The 19,389-nt window shown below is 38.7% G+C and overlaps 1 protein-coding gene across 1 annotated transcript in view; it reads right to left on the bottom strand.

The window, feature by feature from the left end:
* Positions 1-19,389, bottom strand: part of LPCAT2 (lysophosphatidylcholine acyltransferase 2) — an 86,016-nt gene that overhangs the window by 30,351 nt on the left and 36,276 nt on the right. Inside the window, exons 11-13 of the mRNA XM_027771831.1 lie at positions 9,554-9,636; positions 5,467-5,592; positions 2,806-2,959 (exon numbers count right to left, since the gene is read on the bottom strand). Of these exons, the coding sequence (XP_027627632.1) occupies positions 2,806-2,959; positions 5,467-5,592; positions 9,554-9,636 (363 nt within the window). The remainder of the gene's footprint in view (positions 1-2,805; positions 2,960-5,466; positions 5,593-9,553; positions 9,637-19,389) is intronic.

Raw genomic sequence — 19,389 nt, 5'->3', positions numbered from 1 at the left:
CCCAGGGGGGAAAAGCAAAGCCACAATCTCTTCTCCTCCATTCTCCTCTCGGGATCTTGGGCACACACGCACATGCGCCCAGCATGAATTTAAACCATCGGGTCAGTTCAGGACTCAAACTGCAGTCGACCACATGGGAGTCCAATGACATAGCCATTATGTCAACTGCTGGTCCCCATAGTGATTCTCTTTAAACTAGATAACCACAATGGTTATTATAAGCACTGACTAAAATCCTTCAATCTAGGGTTTTTTGATTTTGGTTTTGTTTTTTAAGTTTTTGCCATAGGTCCTTGTATTCACTGGAGAGAAACAGAGACAGTGAGAGGGACTCAAATTGTTTAGACCATGTGGGAGTCCAACACCTTAACCACTACACCACTTGCTGGCCCTCAATCCAGTTCTTAAACCTACCAGCAACCTTTGTTTCTTATTAGTTTAGAAAATATGGCAGGGAGAGACTAGCAGATGGTGTAGCAGTTATGTCACTGAACTCCCACACAGCCCACTGTGGTTTGGTCCTGGACCTGGTGGATTCAAAATCACACCAAGCATATGTGTGTGTGTGTGTGTGTGTGTGTGTGCCCAAAATCCTAGGAGAATGGAAGAGAAGGGATTGCAGTTGTGGCTATCCCCTTGAATGGTAATTTCTCACTTTCTCTCTCTCTCTCTCTCTCTCGCTGGTGAGCACAGGTATTCTACAGAAAAAAAAAAAAGAAAGAAAACTAAGTTAAATTAAAGCAAAAGATGCAAACTATGTTTTTCAGAGTTGGGATCATTCCAAAGGCAATTATCTCAAATTAATGAATTACACTCTGTTTTGGATCATGAATACCACATTTTTCTTGGACCTTCCAACTGCCATCAAATATTTGAGAATCTAAATATGTTAGAAGGTGTTTTATAGGCAGCATATTTTTTAGGACAAATTGAGACAAAAGCTATTATGAAATTTTTGTAGACTAGCCAAGAATATAGGTTAAATTAAAAAAAAAAATAAGGGAATAGGGGACAGATATTCAAGTCTTCCCTCCATCACCAAAATTCTAACTACAACTGCATTAAACTTGGGGAAAGACTGTGGAAAGAAATGAAGGAAGGGAAAAATGGGGATGATGTGGGAAGGTAACACAGGTGGGGCTTATGGGAACATTTTTACACTGCAAGAATTTATAGCTGCTGAGAAAGCAATAGGAATAGTCTGCCTTTCCCTCCCTACCCCCAACTCTTCTTTAAGCATTACGTTTAGCAAGATAAGCGAGTCTGAGAGAAAGCAACTATGGAGTTGCTGAACTTCCTTGCCTTTCCCATCAAATGTTCCCTAGTTAAATCACTTAAAGAGACTAAGAAAACAAGCCTAGCATGGAAGTGGGTATGTGCACAAGGTGTGGTAACAATTGCATAATTCAGTTTCTCAAAACAAAGCAAATATTCACAGGCATAGACATGCAGGTGTGTTAAAAACAGGGAGAGGAGGGAGAGAAAGGGAGAGAGGGGGAGAGAAAGGGAGAGATGGGGAGAGAAAGGAAGAGACTGGGGGGCGAGAGAAAGGGAGACAGAAAGAAAGAAAAATCAAATGCATTAGTTACTATTTTTCCAAATTATATATTTTCTTGAACTTCTAGTATATTGGTGATTTTTTAAAAAAAGTGCTTTTCACTTTTTTTTTTTTTTTCAGAGAAATTTTTCTTATAGGGCACATGTGCTAACTGGAAAGACAGAGACAGAAAGTGAGAAATCACCCACAGGGGGAATTGGCAAAAGAAAAAAAAACTCATAATTTGAAATAATATGTGTCTATTGAATCAATGTATGCAGAAATGTGATTGACCAAATTGACTACGAAGGTTTATCAGTCTCCTAAGACCAGAGTTATTATCTTCTCTAGTTCAGAGAGTCAATCGAGTCAATCTTCACTTTTTCCACACCCAAATCTCCCTACACTTAACAATACTCTAGGGGCTCACAGGTGGCATGGTGGTTAAGGCACTGGACTTCCACATGGCCAACCACAGTTTGAGTCCTGGACCTGGTGGCTTACTTTCTCACTCTCCCTCTCTTTCCTTATCTCTGTCTCTATATGGTCAAACTGAATAATAATTTAAAAAGTTTAAAAAACAAAACAAGCCAAAAACAATACTCTAGAAACAATGGAACAGTTAGCAGGTATCATCAATCATCAAAAGACAGAACTGATGGAATAATGATTTTGTAACTACAAACTATGGCAGTTTGACACCTAAGGACAGAGCAACCTCTATAGGTACTATTTTTAGTTTTGATTTAAAATTCTGGTAATCACGGTGACTAAGATATGCTATAAATTTCCTCCTTTGTCCCTGTTTCTTGTCCCTTTCTATTTCTTCATCTCTTGTCCTGGTTGTTCATGTTTTGACTTTCTCCACCACTCTTCTGCAATGATATTTTATCCATAGTTGCTTTTTATATTTGTTCCGAGTTCTAGTTGTAAACAGGAAAGACAGGCTAAACTGGGCGTACTCTGTTTTGACTGGCACCAGAAGTCCTAGTCCTCTACTAACCACTAGGAAAAGATATTTTCCAAAGAATTATAGCTTGATAACAGAAACCAGGATAGAGTTGTTTTCTTTCTACCCAGAGCACATTAATGTTCCTAATGACTTATTCTGTGATCTCATAGATGAACTATTCTTTAGCATGATGCTGTTAAGCAACCTTCTTCTGTATATAGTGCCTGGACCTCTCTTCTGGGTTTGCTTACAACCTACAAATAATCTGTCTTCATCCATGAGGAGCAGAAATGTTAAAACAAAAATTTTAACATACCCTGTCAAAAAGTGCAAAAAGTTGTCTCAAGACATCTGAAACAGGCAGCTTTAAATATTCTGCAAATTCTTCAATTCCAATTCTTCCACCTTTTGAGGCACTTGCAATAGATGCATATTCATTCAAATGCTTGCGAATGCCATCCCAATCTAATCTAAACAAACAAAAATAAATACATATGATTAGTCCTTTCTAACTCATGTAAAAATTTCATGAATATTATCTTATTGATTTGTCTGAGGGGGTATAATTTAAGTGTGAAATTTAAAAGGGAGAGGGTTGGCAGGTGGCAAGAATGTTAAGGCACTGGATCCCACGTAGCCAACTTAGCCCTGCAGTTTAAGTTCTGGACCTGGCAGCCTGAAAATCACAGTAAGCACATGTACATGCATGTCCAAAAACCCCAAGAGGAGAATGGAGGAGAAGGATTGTGGTGTGGCCATCCCCTCTGGGAGATTATTTCTCTCTCCCTCTTTGGTGAATGCATATCCCTATGGCAAATAAATAAATTAATTAATTAAAATTAAAAAAGAGGGGGAATAAAATGGGTTTTTAAAAGTACATGTAAGATATATTTATAGGCATTTAATTTTTAAAAGGGATTGATATAATTGATAGTTATCCTAAATATCTGAGGGAAAGATAAGTAAATGATAAGAAAAGCAAAGTGGTAGAATAATAAATGACTCATGAGAAGAATATGAGAAAATAAATTTTAATCTAAACATTACTTAGTAAGCAAATAGTATTCATTCCATTCTTTTTTTTTTTTTTTGGAGAGGTTTTCGCTATAGGGCGCGTGCACTCGTCAGACAGACAGAGAGAGACATAGAGACAGAAAGCGAGAAATCACCCCCCCAGGGGGGATGGTCACGCCGCAATCCCTTCTCCTCCATTCTCCTCTCGGGATCTTGGGCACGCACGCACACGCGCCCGGCGTGAGATTTAAGCCACCGGGTCCGAGACACGAACCGCGGTCAACTACGTGGGAGTCCAGAGACATAGCCATTATGCTAACTGCTGGTTTCCTTCATTCCATTCTTAACAAAGGAAAGTACAGTTCTTGCTTTTGAGGAGTTTTCAGGCTGATAATAAATTCATATTCCATTGTTTGTGATAGGAAGATTTATAAGTCAATATACACTTCCTCAAATATTAGTTATAAAAAACCAGGGAGATAAAACCCTGGAAAATATACATAGCTAACATCACACCTCCTGTCTTTGCCTTGTAGAATTTAACAAGTAACCTAACACATCTGTCTTCTGTATCCAATTCAGACTATCTAAAGTTTCAAATCTACTGAATATTGTGAACATCAAAATAAAAGCAAAACATTTTTGTTATCTAGAAAACAAAAATAATATTTTCTATATCAGTTATAAAAATATTATATTTTAGTATTAAACTTTGATATAGTAATTGGTTCTGCAGTTCCTCCCTAGAGAGGCTAGCAAACAAACAAGTTATGAAATTCTTAATGACGCTGACAACTATAGTAAGAGTGGGGTTTGAGATTTAGACTGTATATACCAGATAGTTCAAGAACATTCTAAATAACTTAAACTAGATCATAAAAGTCCAAAGGAGGGCTAGGTCATTAAAAATAATAGATACAGAAGAAAAAACTAGATCAAGAGTATTTAAAGTCCAGTGATGGTCAGAAGTACTACTATACAATTCATATTACACACACAAAGTTCTTTTTTTTTTTTTTTTTGAGAGGTTTTTGCTATAGGATGCATGCGCTCACCAGAAAGAGAGAGACAGAGAGACAGAAAGCAAGAAATCACCCCCCGGGGGAATGGCCACACCGCAATCCCTTCTCCTTTCTCCTCTCGGGGTCTTGGGCATGCACACACATGAACCTAGCGTGAGTTAAAGCCACAGAGTCCGGGACTCAAACCGCAGTCAACTACATGGGAGTCCAGCGACACAGCCATTACGCTAACTGCTGGTCCCCACACACGAAGTTCTGACTACCACTTGCCAGTATCATCTAATTATGCCATCCTTCTTGTAAGAAAATAGCAATATTTACTACTTTGTACCATTTCCAGGTATATAGGGGGCTCTGTATAGATCCACATTTACTATCTCTTTCTCCATCTGAGGCCAATATATATATAGGTCTGAGTTAATTGTTCTTGAGAAAACAAAACTAGATGAATAAAATGAGAAAGAAATTCACAATCCTGGCTTTTCTAATACAGATTGTGTGTCCCTAATCCAAAAATCTCAAATCTGAAAGATTTCAAAAATCTGAAATATTATGAACATCAACATGACACCACAAGTGGACATTTCCACCTCCAACTTCACGTGATGAGTTGCCGTCAAAATGCTGTAATACAAAAACATTGTGTAAAATTACCTCTAGACTATGTGTAGAAAGTGTATATGAAACATAAGTGAATGTCAAGTTTAGACTTGGGTCCTAACCCCAAGCTATCTCATTCTGAATATGCAAAACATACCAAAATCCAAAAACTTCCAAAATCTGAAACATTTCTGGTCCCAAGCATTTTCAGATAAGGAATATTCAACTTCTAAATATGATATGAGTCATCATTAATAAAGCAAGAGAAAATAAACATATGAGATTTCATATCCCATCTGAACATTTTGATGTTCAAAAGTATAATTTTAAAATACACTTACTTCAATTTCCGGCTAATTTTAGTAAATTCCACCAACCCAGCTTCCATAGGCAATGTTAGCTGTCCTGCTGTAATCATCAATCTGCAATCTTCATAGGTATGATCTGTTACTGGTATCCCCAGAGCTCTAAAAGTATCAAGAAATAAACAGAAATTCAATTACAAAAAAAAGTAATAATTTTTCATGAGACACAAGCGGCTCAACAAATAGTATGTGGAAAAGTATTTATTACTTTGTAAACCAGTAGCTTTGGCATTTCTTGCTGAAGAGACATAGTTCTCTACTTCTTCACATATTTTCTGGGGTCCAAATTAATCTCCCATGACTACATGCTTCTGTCTGTGTAGCTAATAATTTTTGTTCTGTGTTTTAACTAGAACAATAATAATAACTGATCTAAGTTTCATGGAAAATTAAAAGATAGGTTCAAGTCCATGTGAAATCTTTTACTAGATGTGGACTTTCGGCACTTAAGTCTCATTTTTCTTATCTGCACATAGGAATAATTGTTTTACTTACTCCACAGGATTAGTATAAGGACAAAATAAGAATGACTTTGGGGGTACTATTTAAATAGGTAAATGGCATTTGTACATATTTTAAGTGAAAGAGGTATACAAACTGCTAGCAATTGTGTTTTTTCATCTTTTGTAACTAGAGATCATCTTCTTGTTACAAATTAATCCTCTAAAAATACTGAAACAAATTAATAATAACTTAGTAAACATCCTCCAGCCACAAAGGATAGTATAATTCCTACTATCTACCTTGCTACTGCTCAGAGACTGAATGATAATGACATAGATTTGAAAAAAATGTACATATTAATGAGAACTAAAAAAAAAACAAAACAAACAGACAAAAAGCACTGATTACCAAGAAGAAAGGCTGTCTGATACATAAAATAATTTCCTGAAGATTCCTCTTCACGAAATTTTATTCACAAATATTCAGTGAAAATCATAAAATTAGATCTTTAACTGTATTTGATCTTGTTGAATCTTTATTAGGGACATTAAATTCAAAACAAATACAATCAGAATATTACACTATTTCTATCTAAAACTTTTTTCCTAGGCTGTTTTTAATTAATATTTTGATGTAAGCATATGTAAGATGGAAAATAAATTTTTTAAATATTTCAAGAATCATAATAATAAATAGTACAGAATAGTAGTTAAGATCTTGGACTTTAGTGACAGTGAAAATGTGAATTTGAGTCCCAGCTCAGTTACTATATAGTATAATTTGGAAAAAACTACTTAACTCTCTGAGTCTGTTCCTTACTTACTTCACAGAGTTGCTGTGAAGATGATGTTAAATAACACAGGTAAAATGTCTCACACAGTACTTGGTAAACATTTAGTAGGAGTTGTAATACTCACACTGCCTTACATCTACTTGCTCTTACAATTTTCAACTGTTTTTACCATGTATTTTCCTACTTAAGCCTCATAATAATTAAAACCATGAGAAAGGCCAGGCAATGATTGTAATTCTCATTTCACACATGAGGAGAAAGAGTCTTAAAGGGGACTGGTCCCAGGACCAGCAGTTGGTGTAATGGCTATGTCACTGGACTCCTATGGGAAAGAAGGAACAGATGCATAAAAATACTTTTAGAGAGATATTTGCTTTAGGGTTCATGCACTCGCCAGAGAGGAGAGAAAGACAGAGAGACAGAAGGCAAGAAATCATCACCTGGGGGAGATGGCCACACTGCAGTCCATTCTCCTCTCAGGATTTTGGGCACGTACGCATGCGTGCACACAACACATGCCTGGAGTGACTTTTAAGCCGTTGGGTCTGGGACTCAAACCGTGGTCAACTACATGGGAGTCTAGCAACGTGGCCATTATGCCATCTGCTGGTCCCCGTACTCCCTTAAAAAAAAAAAAAAAAAAAAAAAGCCTGCCTAAATAGATCCCATCTCTGTTTTTGGGCACTTTTTAAGAAGCCAAATACCTCCTATAAATTCTCTGAGTTACTAAATACTTACCTTAACTATTCTTACTTATTCTAACTTTTGTACATAAGCTGGTATGAAGATATAAAAAAGGAAGGGAAGAAAATAATATGAAAATGAATTTTATAACTAGTCTAGAAACTAGATAATATAAGTACATCCTGGAACATTTAGTAGCAATTTATTTTTTTTCTTTTCTTTCTTTCTATTTTTTTTTTTTTTGCAAAACATTCAAATATTTAATTTTGAAAAATAAAGTGATTCTGGGGGGCAGCAGGTGGCATAGATAGTGGTTAAGGCAGTGGAATCGCACATGGCCAACAGCAGTTCGAATTCCAGACCTGGAGATTTGAAACTCATGCCAGGCATGTGTACATTTGTGTATGCCCAAAATCCAGAGAGGAGAATGGAAGAGAAGGGATTGTGGTATGGCCATCCCCCCGAAGGGTGATTTCTAACTTTCTGTCTCCAGTAAGCACATGTGCCCTATAGCAAAACAAAACAAAACAAAACAAAACAAAAAAACTCTCTTAAAATAAAAAAGCTATTCTTCTATGTAATATTAAAAGATACATATAATACCAGAATAAAATATACATATGTCTATAGAATCTGTCTGTAAAGCCAAATTCAGATATGAAGCTAACCTCCCCCATGCCCCCAAAAAAAAAAAAAAAAAAAAAAAAAAAAAAGCCTGCCTAAACAGATCCCATCTCTGTTTTTGGGCACTTTTTAAGAAGCCAAATACCTCCTATAAATTCTCTGAGTTACTAAATACTTACCTTAACTATTCTTACTTATTCTAACTTTTGTACATAAGCTGGTATGAAGATATAAAAAAGGAAGGGAAGAAAATAATATGAAAATGAATTTTATAACTAGTCTAGAAACTAGATAATATAAGTACATCCTGGAACATTTAGTAGCAATTTATTTTTTTTCTTTTCTTTCTTTCTATTTTTTTTTTTTTTGCAAAACATTCAAATATTTAATTTTGAAAAATAAAGTGATTCTGGGGGGCAGCAGGTGGCATAGATAGTGGTTAAGGCAGTGGAATCGCACATGGCCAACAGCAGTTCGAATTCCAGACCTGGAGATTTGAAACTCATGCCAGGCATGTGTACATTTGTGTATGCCCAAAATCCAGAGAGGAGAATGGAAGAGAAGGGATTGTGGTATGGCCATCCCCCCGAAGGGTGATTTCTAACTTTCTGTCTCCAGTAAGCACATGTGCCCTATAGCAAAACAAAACAAAACAAAACAAAACAAAAAAACTCTCTTAAAATAAAAAAGCTATTCTTCTATGTAATATTAAAAGATACATATAATACCAGAATAAAATATACATATGTCTATAGAATCTGTCTGTAAAGCCAAATTCAGATATGAAGCTAAACGCAGAGTTTTTGTTCAATTTTTACAAAGAGAATAAACACTGATAACCTACTGGTTCCAAGCCTACTACTACTGGGAATGATTGAGTGAAGTGGTGCCTAAAGAGAAGGTACACACCTGGAGGACCGCCTGGGTGGTGGTATAGTATAACACATTCTTTCGTTCTAAGACAAGAGATGAATTATCTTATCAGAACAGTGGCCAAATTAAAACTTCTTTAAGTGCAAGAAAGTATTAACCTTAGATTTGAAGTTTCTAAATCCTAAATTTATACCCATCACTTTACAGGGTGACTTTTTCCCTAGCAACTTTCTCCTTTTTTGTTGCAATAATCACTAATGTCTTTGAATACCCAGCTTTAAAAAGCTATATAGAGGCTGAAGGGATAGCAGGCAGGCAATAGCAGGAACCACTGTCTAAGGGTGACAGGTCAGCTTAGAAGAATCTGCGTTATAGGTGGTACTGACTGGTCTCTTCTGGTTATTGTACCTCCCCGTCTTTCCATTAAAGAGACACATTTCCATCAATTTGGAGCTGCAGATGGGGAAAATACATATAGATTGTTTTACTGACTGCATCTCTGGGCATATTAGTTTACTTGCCAAAATGAATTAAGAAGAGAGAGACTCTTGGGAACCTGGAGTGGGAGGGTCTTAAAACTATGTTAGATGACATTTACTAAGATTTTCAATTATCCACTGGTTATAATTATATATAGACACTTACTCTGCCATTAAGTTCCGGACTCTACTGGCAAAAAGGACAGGATCAGTTTTTTCTTCATCATTTGGTACTTGAACAGGCATAAACTGAAAGACAAATATACCTTTCCTTAATAATCCTTAGACTATGACATGAAATGCTAAATAGATTAATTTATAAACTATAAATTTATTAACTCTCCTACCTTTCTTCAGTATAGGTTACCTACTGTATTGGAAAAAACACTGAACTCAGAGTCAGGAGATCCATATTCAAGCTCTGGGTCTGCCTGCACATTATCTTGCATGTCATTTAACTTTGCTGAACTGTCTCCTCAACCTTAAGCAGAGGACTATGATAGCCACTTCCCTGTCTGTTGTGAGGGTGAAAGGAGCTAATGTCTAGAAGCTGTAAAGGTATAGCTACTATTACCTTATGTTCAGAGCTGCTTTCTCTACCACTCCCACTACTTAATGTGAAAATATTTTTTCTGTCTTTTTTCTGTTTATAGTTTCATCATCTCTCTTCATTCAAATGTCACCATATTTTTATTATTTGATCAAATTTTGTCATTTCTTTTGCCTTTTTTTTTTTTTTTGAGAGAGAGATTTTTGCTAGGGTATGTTTCCTTGACAGACAGAGAGACACGAGTTTCAAGCCACTGGGTCTAGGACTTGAACCACAGTCGACCGTGTGAGTCCACTGCCTTAGCCACTACGCTATCTGCTAGTCCCATTTTTTCTATTTGTCATTCTAGCTTTTTGCTTAACACCATGTTTTTGCCTTTTTTTAAAAAATTTTTTTAAAGAGAGATTTTTGCTATAGGGTGAGTATAGTCACTGGAGAGACAGAAAGAATGTGAAAAATCATCCCCCATCGGGGATGGCCACACCACAATATGTTCTCTTCCATTCTCCTCTAGGGAATATTGGGCATGCATGCACACACACCTGGCCTGAGTTTGAAGCTGCTGGGTCCAGGACTCAAACTTCACCTGACTATGTGAGAGTCCAGTGACATAATCATTACGCCATCTGTTGGTCTCTATTTTTTGCTTTTTAATTTTATTTTCTTCTGCACCTAGTAGTCTGTGATACCTCATTTGTACTGTCCTTGTTATTTATGGTTTCCTAACATTAAAAAGCTTTTGGTGCCATATTCAAGTCATTACATATTTTTTGAGCACCTACTATATTCCAGGCAAGATTAATAGGGCCCTATTTGGGCTCTAAAGTTTTAATAGACCAACACATAAATAATCCCACATACTAAGTAGTAGTATTCTTATTTCTTCCAGTTTCAGATAAGTCTTAAAAGCTTAATTAACTTTCTCAAGGTCATGTAAATCATATGGTCAGGATTTAGCCCAAGGTTTGTCAGTTTTGAAAATCTTATTTTCTCCCCACTAAACCACCTTTCCTGGAGTATGAGAGTGTGGGGAAGGAAATGCAGTCAAAGAAAGAGTATGGTCCCTGGGGATAGGGTGCACATGGAAGAGATAGTTCTATAAATGTAGTCTATCTAAGAGCTAATATTTAATCTTTTTTCCTTTTTTTTTTTTTTGAGAGGTTTTTGCTATAGGGCGTGTGCACTCGCCAGACAGACAGAGAGAGACAGAGAGACAGAAAGCGAGAAATCACCCCCCAGGGGGGATGGCCACGCCGCAATCCCTTCTCCATTCTCCTCTCGGGATCTTGGGCACGCACGCACATGCGCTCGGTGTGAGTTTAAGCCACCGGGTCCAGGACTCGAACCGCGGTCAACTACATGGGAGTCCAGAGAGACAGCCATTACACTAACTGCTGGTCCCTGATCTTTTTTTCTTTAAAGATAAGGGTAATTTTGCCATCAGCTACTGTTTGTTGAATTATAACTATGAACCAGGTACCATGCATCATTTCATTTCATTAATTGTTCCCCAATTTTTATCATAAGGAATTAGGAATCACAAATATTAATGATTTGCTAAAGGTTTCATGGCCGTTCCATTCAACACATACTGCTTAGGCACCTTTTACGTGTCAGGTACTGGACAAAGCCTTGAAGACATAACAATAAAGTCTCTGCCCTCAAAAAGTTCTCCTTGGAGTGAGGTAGAAATTTGATATAATAAACTAAATCCACCAATAAAAACTATCATCTAGAGGCCAGCTGGTGGTGTGGTAGTTGAGGCACTGGATTACCACATGACTGACAGCAGTTCAGAGTCCCAGACCTCGTGGCTTGAGAATCATGCTGGGCACATGTGCATATGTGCCCAACAGTTCTGAAAGGAGAATGGAGAAGAAGGGATTGTGGGGGGTGATTTCTCACTTTCCCTCTTACTGTCTCTCTCTATATATATTTCCTGTGAGTGCACAAAAAAATTACCATCCATTAAGCACTTACTGTGTGCTGGGTACTTTATATGATTATTTTTCAACAATTCCTTTAAGAAAGTTCTAGCATTTCCATTTGATAGATGAAAAATGTAACTCAAATAGGTTAAATACTATAGCCAAGAGCACACATTAAGGCAGGGCTACAATTTGAAAGAACATAGTGTAAAAATACAGCATTTTGGGGGCCAGCCAGTGGTGTGCTGGTTAAGGCATTGGATTCTCACATGACCAACCATGGTTTGAATTCCAGATCTGGTGGCTTGAAGATAATCACCAGATGTGGGTGAAGGCACATGTGTTTGTAGTGGAGGAGGGAATAAGAGCAGAGAGAATGCCTAGAGGTTACTGCAATCTTCCTGTGAGAGATGTAAGACCTTGTATAGAGGAAGTGAAGCTGTAGAGGACAGCATAGGTGCAAGAGGCATTTTAAAGATAAAGTGTATAGGAATTACAAAATAATGTGTCATTTTACTTTTCACATTTATTTATTAACTTCCTCTAATAGGGGCAATGGCATGCAGCAGCAGGACAATTTGGCCTGGGGTGCTGCCTTGATTTTATTGTGTGACCCCCAGAAAAATCATTTAGCCTTTATATGTTTTAATTCTCTTACTTGTCAAATAAAAAAACCTTGACTAGGTAATATTCAAGATCCTTTCCAATTGAAATTCTGTATGTAGCTCTCTCTTTAGCATCCAGTTATTCTTTTTAGGTAGAAAAATAAACTAAGCCACCAGAGGTCTCCACATCACTTACATATCCAGAATAACAAACTATCTTTACGAATAAATGCTTCTAAAAATTTGCATAATCCTGACCTAGTAAAACTTCTTATACTTGCTTAGTGTAAAACTCAAGGAAGAAACAGTACATTAAAACTGACATTCACAAAATTGCTAACAAAATACTATAAGAAATTAAAGTTTTAACTGCCATATAATTTTTCATTAAAAAAAGTCAAATAACCATTTATAACACATTTGATTTGTAGGTCATAAAAACACATACTAAAAACTGAAAAATAAATTGCTGTTACATTATTAACCAAACATAACATAATGAACTATGCTTCTTTTCTATTAGTACAGGTAATATTTTTCATAAAAAGATTTTTAATAACTCCATACTGGCATGGCATTTTATTCTTGAGGAAGAAATAATCCACTGGGAGTACAAAATAATTAAATCCTAGATTTGATACTCATGGGTCTTGGAGGCTTTATGCCTTCTGAGAAGCTATTAAACGCAAATTCTAATAAAAAGTCACCTCTTACAGGATAAGACCATGCCCTCTCTATTACATTTACATTTTTCACAAAGTCATCCAAGGCTCGTACCATGAACATATCCTTTATTTGGAAGGGAAGATCAATACAGTGAGGAATATTATTGTCATTATTTATTACGGCCTCTAACAGATATCCACATACTCCAGTGACTTCAGGATCCCAAGTTTTCCTTTCTACCTCTGTCTTCTCTCTTTATTCTCAGTACTGACGCTGATGACTCACTCGATATCTTTATTTCATAGTCCTTTTTTCAGGCCACAGATATTCTTCTCAACATCACCTCAGCCATGGAAACAAATATGACCCTAATATCCTCCTAAGACAAGTTATTCAGTGAATTTCCTCTCAGTCTCTGATAATGTTTATTTCTCTCCTAATCTGGCCTTGAATTGAAGCTGACAACTCAATGGTCACATCAGAACCTACTCATCTCTCTATATCCACTCTTTCTGCCTCCTTTATCTACACAGCACTTGGAAGTCAGAGACTTCTGTATGGTCTCTCTGTCACTTAGAATCTCTTCTCGCTTTCATGGTGTTAATTCCTGATCACTTCTCCTGATCCTGTCTCTCACGTCTGTTAGAAAAAACTGAGGGATGGTAAAGAAAGTTACACCATGTCTTGTGCTCTTCAAGTTGCAATTTCACTTTTACCTCATTCTCCTGTGACCCAAGACAGCTTATGTGAACTTCTCTATTCCCTTTTCCAGTGCACCTGAAACTGGCTCCACAGTTCAGGGCTTTCCCCTCTCAAATATTCTCTAACCTCCATCATTCTTTACACTGCACCATCCTGTCCCCAGTGAGAAGACTAATTCACATGTTTCTCTAACACTTCTTATTTGCTCTTTCATTCCCAGCATGCCCTATTTCTTCTTGGGCCTTAAACTGCACACAAGATGAAGTCAAAATTCTTCAGGCTATTATGTAAGGCTATCCATTAACCAAAGCCAGTCTTTTACATGAATGCTCAATATCAGTTACACTAGTTTATTCATTGTTTCTTGACCACATCAAACACATTCCTTTATACTAAATTAACAATGAGGAAGAAGAAGATTAACGAGTGATGACACTGTGATCAATCTTTACACTTTTTTTGTAACAGAAGAGGATTTTAAAAGGTCAATTTTTTTCTTTTTTTCTTTTCTTTTTTGGAGACGTTTTTGCTATAGGGCGTGTGCACTCGCCAGACAGAGAGAGACAGAGAGACAGAAAGCGAGAAATCACCCCCCCAGGGGGGATGGCCACGCCGCAATCCCTTCTCCTCCATTCTCCTCTCGGGATCTTGGGCACGCACGCACATGCACCCAGCGTGAGTTTAAGCCACCGGGTCCGGGACTTGAACCGCGGTCGACTACGTGGGAGTTCAGCGACATAGCCATTACGCTAACTGCTGGTTCCTAAAAGGTCAATCTTAACAAATGTGCAGGTCTAGTTCTTTCCATGACTATTCTTTTAAGTCTTCACATAGAGAAGATGCAAAGGAAGATATTTATGAAAAAATTTGCTGTTTCCTTCCCAAAATAACAGAAACATCTAAATGAGGAGGGAAGTAATAGTTAATGTTCATTGACTATTACCATGTGCCATCTTATAAGTAACCTTATTATTAAATCCTCACACTACTTTAAAATATGTGATATTATCCCCATTTTACCTTAAAGAGGCTTAAGCAATTTGCTCAGGTACAAACAGGTAGATGGTAGCACAACTAGAACAAAAACTACAGATAATACTCTATGCATACACACACACACACACACACCTTATATTTATTTATTTATTTATTTATTTATTTATTTATTTATTTATATTTAGAGATAGAGATTTTTGCTATAGGGTGTGTGTACTCTCATTGGAGAGTCAGGGAGACTGAAAGCAAGAAACCACTCCCAGGGGCAATGGCCATGCTGCAGTCCCTTCTTCTCCATTATCTTCTCAGGATTTTGGGAATGCATGCATACCACCAGCCTAAGATTCAAGCTCCTGGGTCTGGGACTAAAACTGCAGTGGACCATGAGGGAGTCTAGCACATTAAGCACTGTGCCACCTGCTGATCCCAACATTCTATATTTTGATAATACTTCATTTCTCTACTAGTTATTACAAATATCATAATTTTACCAAGTTCCAGAACAAATTAGCTTTTCTATAAACAAGTATGTAGTGAGTTTGGGTGTATATGTATGATTAGTGGTGTAATGGAGATTAAAAGACCTGTTCAAGAATCAAAACTACAAATATTGATGTGTTTGGAGATAGTTAAAGAAACTATATATATGCTCAACCTTTCCCTAAATAATTAGCTCTTTGAAGATTTAAAAGTAATATATATGTCTAGGGGTTGTACAGGAGTTGAACATAAGACTTATTATTAATTAGAATCCTTTCCTAAACTGGAATTTTTTTTTAAATTAAATTTAAAAATCTCAATTACTTAAAACAATGAATTGCCCTTCATAAAGTATTTGACATAATGCTAACCAGTATAAGCTTACTATAAGCTTTGTAAGGAAATTTTTCCAAAAGCAAACTATGTCACTATACCAATAGACAAATCACTATTATTCATCTATATTAGCTGAATGATATCTAAAGGCAACATACTTTGAATGAAAACTGAGATTAGCCTATGAAAAATGAAACTCACTGAACAACCAATGTGAATGCCATATTTCCATTCATGAACTAGCTGTTGCCAATATAGTGCTACATAGTCTCACTGAGCAGGTATTCCTTCTCATGAGATAAACTAGCAGGCTCTTAATTTGTCTTATCTTGCAATGTTTCCTAATGGCTATCTTATTCCCTATGCATTTAAGCCATATGCTTATAAAGAAACATACTTGGGAAATAGCTGTTTGATAAAAGTGATCACAAAAAAATATATTAAGCACAAACATTGCATCAATTCAAAGAATAACTTTCAAGTGGAACTGATATGAAAGGACCCTGAATAACTCAGGGCTGATAAGACACCTGAAGTTTCTGCCCTCCAGCAAACTTACTGCCCCTCCCAAGAGCCACAGGGTAAACTGAAAACCTTCAATGGATTAGTACCTTGAATGTATCAGTGCCCTGAATAGATTAGGTTTCCTATTTCTCTGGTTCTTCCCTTTGACACTCCGGAGGGTGGATTCTGAAACCATTCCCCACCCAGAGACCTCCTATTTTCCAGCCAGAGACCTCTCATTCCCCACCCAGAGACTTCCCCTCCCCCAATTCCCCTATAAAAGACCCTGTCCAACCCCCAGTCAGGACTGGAGAATTCAGAGTGCTAACTCCTTCACACCCGCTGACATATTAAATGGTTCTCTTAATCTCTCCAAGTGCTGCTTTCCATTTCTCAGCATCTGGTTTTCCACAACATTTTGGTGTGTTGGCCAGGAAACAGAATCAGACTGGCCCTTTGTGCCACCAATCCCAGGGCGTTCCTCCCCAGGATGAGCACTATGGTGTGGAGAGATAGGCGCGCCCCCGTCTTGTTTGAAAGGATCCTTCAGCTGGGATGCTTGCCCCAAGGCTGAATGTTCCTGGATCATCGGACTCCAATTGGAGAAGGACCCAACTCCTGGAACTTGATGCATCAACCTTGATCAACTCTGGTAATCTGGTAAGCCCCCGGGAATCTGTAGAGCCCTAGTTAGACCTACTCGGACTGAGTAGAGTTGGAGACCCATACATACTCCTTCAGTTGCAGGACCGGCAGTTAGGGTTCATCTGGTGTATGGCTGTTGTTGGAGGGAATGTATAACCTCTGAATGAATATGAGTGTTTGTGATGAGTGAATGTGTTTGTGGCTCCATGGCTTCTCACTACGAAGAATGATTGGGTCTATTTAATTGCATTTCCATGGTAGTTCCGTGAATGCTAAATGGCAAAATTGGTGCTGAGGGACTCCTCCCCTCTCTACACATTCAATCTGGCGGAGGATATATATCCAACTGATTATTGCCAAGGAACTACACAAAGCCCGCAAGGGACACAGCCAGACAAATGCCTGATTGGTTCCCTCTGGGGGACACTCACTCTTTGTCTGTTGTGACATTGTTCACGGGAGGGGGGACACAGAGGTCAATGGGAGGGCTTTCTCTGTAGAGGTGGATAGACGGAGTAGTAAATGTCAGGTTGCCAGCTCCATCCTTAAATCCACCCAAAGCCATCTGGACCCTCCTACAAAGATTTCCACTGCAGAGCAAAATCTGCCCACTCTGTTTACAAAAGGAGAAGGCAGGCATCACCCTCTGCCTAGACAACCTACTGTCATCAATTAGTTTGACAGATTTCTACTCCCTTGTCTTCATCCATTCCAACCTGCCACCCGGCACACAAATAACCTCTGGCACCAGGGTATCCACTGTTAGAAGACTGAGAATATGGACCCCAGAGAGGCACCGCTATGGTCCTTCTCATTGCAGCCCTTGGCTGAGGCCCCCCTGCAAACTTGAACAAACTTGTCACCTACGCTGCCTGGCTTTTTCAGCAGTACTCTGGGGAGGCTGCACAGCTTCTGAGCCTCTGGGCTTAGACCCACACCAGGATCTGCCATCCCACAAAAGTCTCTTAATTGATCACTTCTTCCAACCAGTGATCTCCCAAGCCTTCTGAGAAGTGCAGGCTTTTAATAACTGGAAAGGTCAGAGATATTTGGGATACAATGAGAAAACCTCAGTCCAAGTCTTCTAAGCCCGCTGTGCTGGACTGTATGCTGAATAACTTTAAAAAGGGGTTCTTTGGTGATTATGGAATTAAAATGAAACTGGAAAAATTGAGAGCCCTCTGTGAAGTTGAATGGCCCTCCTTCAAGGTTGGATGGCTGCCACAGGGAACCCTCCATCTCCCTACATTGTGGACTATGTACAATGTTGTTGCTGGCACTTCCAGCCACCCTGAGCAGTTTCCCTATGCTGACTCATGGCTACAGATAGCCCAAGCTATTCCCCCCGGGCACGAATCTACATAAGAGAGAATAACCACTGCACTATTTTGGCTGCCCAACTCTGACCAAAAGAAACCTGCAGCTCCAATGCTGCAGGGCCCTCCAGAAAAGGAACTGTTAGTGCTCCACCCCCATATGTCCTGGCTGAGCCAGTAATTGAAACCCCACCTCCATCTGTTTCCCTGGGGCCTGAGGAACAGGCCAGGGAGCCAGCGCCAGCTCAGAGGGGAAGCCACCAGCCGTCCTGAACCCCTTGTCCAGATTCTGTCTCATCCATTGTCACTCAGCTAGCTGCTGCAGCCTGGGGCAACCTCACTCTTCAGATGCCCCTCCAGGAGACCCGAGGACCCCTCCCCCAAATAGGTGTAGATGGGGCTATTACAGAAGGCAGAGCAACTCTGTACTACCAACCCTTTACTATTACTGATTTGCTTAACTGTAAACACCACAACTCCTCCTGCTTGGAACAGCCTCAGGTGATGATAGATCTCATGGAGTCTATACTCCAAACCCACCAGCTCACCTGGGATGACTGTCGGGAACTACTCCTCACCTTACTTAATACAGAGGAGTGCTGCAGATTCCTTGTGGCAGCAAAGAGATGGCTACAAGAGCATGCCTGCAACGAAGTGGTAAATCCCAAGGCTTGGGCCAGAACTGCTTTTCTGAATGAAAAGCCTGACTGGAGTTTCAATACTGAGTATGGCTGTGCCCATCTCAGCAAGTATCAAGAGGCACTCCTGCAGAGATTGAAAACCAGTGCAAAGAAACCTACAAATATGGCAAAAACTACTGAAATAATTCAGAGGGCAGATGAGCCACTGGGGCAATTTTATGAGAGGTTCTGTGAGAACTATACTCCATTTGATCTGGAGAGCTCCGAAAGCCAGCAGATGATTAATGCCAGCTTTGTCACCCAATCAGCCTCTGACATTCATAGAAAACCCCAAAAGCAGGAAGGCTTTGCTGGAATGAATATCGCCCAGCTGCTGGAGATTGCTGAGTTTTTGTGAACCGGGACCAAGAGGAAAAGAAGGAAGCAGATTGGCAGATGAAGCAAAAGGCAACCCTACTGGCGGCCACCTTCAGACAACCAGATGCCCCCACCCAGTCTAGAGAGGGAGGGCAAAAACCAGCTGCCTCAGGTTTAGACTAACCCAATGTGCATACTGCAAAGAGGATGGACACTGGAAAGGCAAATGCCCCAAGCAGAAGGCAAATCAAGGGAAAAACACCAGAGGCCCACCGG

Source organism: Tupaia chinensis, unplaced genomic scaffold (assembly GCF_000334495.1).
Source record: "Tupaia chinensis unplaced genomic scaffold, TupChi_1.0 Scaffold000235_1, whole genome shotgun sequence".
Classification (NCBI taxonomy): Eukaryota; Metazoa; Chordata; class Mammalia; order Scandentia; family Tupaiidae; genus Tupaia; species Tupaia belangeri.
This window is presented reverse-complemented; position numbering and strand designations above follow the sequence as displayed.